Source organism: Benincasa hispida, chromosome 12, assembly GCF_009727055.1.
Source record: "Benincasa hispida cultivar B227 chromosome 12, ASM972705v1, whole genome shotgun sequence".
NCBI classification, from domain to species: Eukaryota; Viridiplantae; Streptophyta; class Magnoliopsida; order Cucurbitales; family Cucurbitaceae; genus Benincasa; species Benincasa hispida.
In genome coordinates this window covers 42,366,655-42,370,691 of record NC_052360.1, presented here as the reverse complement: position 1 = coordinate 42,370,691, position 4,037 = coordinate 42,366,655, and the positions used below count along the sequence as shown (strand labels likewise).

Genomic DNA, 4,037 nt, shown 5'->3' with positions numbered 1-4,037 from the left:
TGGAAGCATCCTTGCGTTCATCATGTTGGTCTCTGTTTCACCACAGGCATGTGGGAGCACAACCGATCACTGAAAGGTGTATGCTAAGAGAAGAGCAGAACAACATATGTAGCTTCAACGCAATTGAGAACTTGCATTGTTATATTCTTTGTCTTTCTCTTTCTGTTTTGTTCATAAGACTTGCCACCACATTCCACATTCTTTGCATAACTTTCACAACCAGCTAACATGAAGCCTGTATCTTGTAACATGAAGTCTGTATCTTGTATCACCTAGCTTAGGTTTATTATATTTTTATTTTATTATTGCACCTTTACTGCTTTACTCTAGTTTATTGCAATTTATATACCTATACAAACCAAACTTTTAAAGATTGAAAACCTGGTACCATATATCATGAACATACCACAATAACCTAAATCAGTCCCCGTGTTCGACCTCGGATCACACCGAAAAACTTGCAGTGGAATTACACTTGGTTCCATCGTAAGGAAACTTGTGACCACGCAAGGCATTCGACGTGAACATCCATAATTAACGCATATCTAGCAGTAATATTGCATCATTTCGAGCATAGAAGATCATCAATCATACATCTTAGTGTTAGCATATATAAAACGGTCAACAAGTTTATGGCACCGCTGTCGGGGAATTGGTTAATGGTTTATTGTTTGAGTGTGTTTTTGGTATTTTGTAGGATAGATTTCATTGTACTGGTTGTTCAACGTGGAGAGCAGCCTGACGGTTTATGAGTCCTAGTGCTGAACTGGAATTCGTAGCTGACCCTAAGATCGAGCAAACTTTCCGTGCAAGGGTACGTCAGAACCGAATTAGGCGAAAGAAGGCAGCCAGCATGGCGAACAATAACGATAATGCGGTACCAGCTAAAACCAAGGGGTTGTTCGACCGGCCAGGATCCTGTCTTCTTGGCGGTTGATCGCAACATCCCAATACGTAATTATGCGGCATCCAATTTGTATGATTTTTTGCTTGGAATCTCGAGGCCGACTGTGTAGGAGAACGCGCGTTTTGAGATTAAGCCGATCATGTTGCAGATCATTCAAAATGTCGGGCAGTTTAGGGGTCTACAAGGTGAAGACCCACATGCCCATCTGACCAACTTTGTCGAGATGTGTGGCAATTTTTCCTTACCTAGTGTGACCCCAGAAAATATAAGATTGTATCTGTTCCCTTACACCTTGAGGGACGAGACTAAGAGGTGGGCTTACTCACTGAAGCCAAATGAGATGACTTCATGGGAGCAATTGGTGGAGCGGTTCATGAAGAAGTCTTCACACCTGCCATTGATACACAAGGCGACGAAAGGATGTGTTGAACTTTGAACATAAGGAGAATGGGACCCTGAGCACTGCCTGGGTGCGATTCAGAAGACTGGTGAAATACTGCCCGCATATCGGGATTCCCGATTGTGTCTTGATGGAAACATTTTACAATGGCTTGAACAGAGCAACGCAGGCTATTGTTGATGCCTCCACGGCAGGAGGTTTTATGGATAAGACATACACCGAGGCCAAAGCCATCCTCAACCGCATCTCGTGGAATATGGATGATTGGATCGACGATGGTTATGGACGCTGAGGCGCCGATAAAAGGAAAACTGAAACAACCATTATCCCTGCGAAGACAATGACCACGTTGGCCGCACAGATGGCCACGGTGACCTCGATCCTCCAATCATTGGCAATTAACCACGGAGCCATTGCCCCATAATCAACATAAACCGCAGCACCAGCTCAAGTGGCTGCAATTAGTTGCGTCAATTGTGGAGGGGCTCACGGAGCTGACATGTGTCCATTGAACCTTCAGCAAGTGTGTGCTATCAAGAACAACCCCTTCAGCAACACCTATAATCCGGGCTGGAAGAGCCATCCTAACTTCGGTTGGGGAGGCAATCCCAACCTAGGGGGGCCAGTGAACCATCAAGGGGGTAGTAGAGGAAATCCCCCTTTTCACCACAATTAAGGGCAATCAAGACCGCATAACCAACAACCATCATCATCTAACACCTCGGGAGGCTCGTTAGAAACACTGCTGAAGCAGTATATGGATAAAAGTGATGCGGTGATGCAAGCACAAGTGTCTTTTATAAGAAATCTGGAGATCCAAGTGGGCCAGCTGGCCTCTGAGCTAAGAAGTCGAACGCCGGGAACATTGTCTAGCAATTCAGAAGCCCCAGGATCTACAGGGAAGGAGAAATGTCCTTAAGACATTGAGTAGGCAAGCCTGACCGGCTGTGGAAATGTGGATTGCGATCATCTAGGACAATGCAATTTTTGGTCCATATCTCAATACTATGTTTAATGCTTTATTGAATTTCTGTCTCTTTAAATTCTGAATCCTGTCTTCAATTCTTCATGTAATTCAATTTTAACTTTATGAATTTATTTCCTCATTCACTTCTCTACATTTAATTCTGTCTCGTCTTTAATTCTTTGACTTTTTTGTCATCAATGCGTTGTGCTTTAAATGGTAAATGATTGAGTAATAAAGGAAAATCTATTGCAGCAAGCCACAACACTTGCGTTGATGAAAAAGATATAATAAAAATAAAAACAAAAACATCTAACAACAAATATGCAAGGCGGCAATGGACGCATATCAAACCTATCAGGAATGCTTTGCATTCACCTAACTCAATTGTATTGAGTTGAGGGGTGTGTTGCGCTCGCATATGTCCTTTGCCCATCCTTAGCCAAATGCACTATGTTGAGGTATCCTTTAGAAATGCGTTCGTTAAGGGGTGTGTTGTGAGGATATATGCGTTGTTGCCCGTCCTCTACAAAGATACAGTTGCGTTGGTGAGCACAATGCGTTATTCTTTTTCATGCATCCATTCAAATAAAATATTAAAGAAAAATTTGTTTGGCAATTTGGGAAGAATTCAATCGATTCGTATCCCCAAGCAATTATGACTTGGCAGACGAAAGGACACTTTTTCTGAAATTCCATAAATAAGGGAGGTGGAACGACGCGCTTGTTGAGCTGCTCGAGGCCAGTCGTCGCAAAAATCGTGTTGCGCCACCATGGCCTAACCTATAAATATGATCTCCTCTTTCATTGGAAACCCTTTACCTTACTTTGGCAAACCAGAAACCCTAAGCGTCTTGCATCCCAAACCTTTCTTTATCCCCAGCAGCTGGAGTTTTTACTAGACCTTTCCAAGCTCGTATCCATGGCTGACCAAACCTCAAACCAATCCGCTTCACCTTCCACCCCTGATCAAGTAGTGATGCGAGAGGCAGCATTCCTGGCTGCCAGTCGCAGGCTTGCCGCCCAAGCCCACACCATCCCTAGACTTGTCGGAAGATCCCGGAGAAATCCCTTGACCGTTGGGCCTCCTGTGTTCAAGAGAGGAGGAAGCACTGAGAGCATGCTTATGCTAACACCTGTCGTCTCCACTAAAAGCAAAAGGAAGAGACGCGGTGATACGGAGGTGTTTGGCAACATCCCAAGTAACTTGGAGCAAGAAGGTGGACTGCCCAAGGTAGGGGTTGTAAACCAACCACTGCCTATCGAGGAGAAGGCAGCAGTAGTGGCGGATGAAGTAGTGAAGGATGGAGTAGTGGTGTTGGAAGAAGTGGTGGTTGAAGAAGAAGAAATGGAGAATGATGTTCTGATCCCTAGGACTCAGGAGGCAATTATCATTGCAGAAATTTATGACGAACCTCCAAGAAGAAAAGAAGAAGAAATTGCGATCAAAGAAAGTGAAGAAGAAGAGATCGCAATCGAGGAGGCCAAGGAAGCGGAGGCTGCATTAGTGACCCCTGACATTGCGATGGAGGAGGTTGCAGGGGATGCGCAGACAGAAGAGGCTAAGAAGGAAGATAAGAAGAACAAGAAGGGAAAAAAGGCTGGAGAGGCGAAGTCTTCACATCATCGCAAGGCAAGAAAGAACAAAGAGAAAAAGAATGATGATGATGAAGATGAAAAGGCCAAGAAGGAGAGGAAAAATAAGGAGAAAGAGGAGAAAAGATTGCGCCGACGTGAGAAGAGGCGCCTAAGAGAAGAAGAAGAAG

The 4,037-nt window shown here is 44.3% G+C and overlaps 1 protein-coding gene across 1 annotated transcript; it reads left to right on the top strand.

Moving 5' to 3' along the window:
* The first annotated feature begins 1,046 nt into the window (after nt 1–1,046).
* Nucleotides 1,047–1,599, top strand: LOC120067509. The gene is made up of 2 exons (XM_039019059.1): nt 1,047–1,276; nt 1,467–1,599. The coding sequence occupies exons 1-2, from the start codon at nt 1,047–1,049 to the stop codon at nt 1,597–1,599; spliced, it is 363 nt and encodes a 120-aa protein (XP_038874987.1).
* Nucleotides 1,600–4,037: the final 2,438 nt, after the last annotated feature.

What these genes read in the sequence shown, in the direction of transcription:
- LOC120067509 (XM_039019059.1), top strand. Translation starts at nt 1,047, where the DNA reads ATGTTGCAGATCATTCAAAATGTCGGGCAGTTTAGGGGTCTACAAGGT. An exon ending in TGGGAGCAATTGGTGGAGCG is followed by an intron (nt 1,277 to 1,466) that starts GTTCATGAAGAA and finishes TGGCTTGAACAG; the next exon opens with AGCAACGCAGGCTATTGTTG.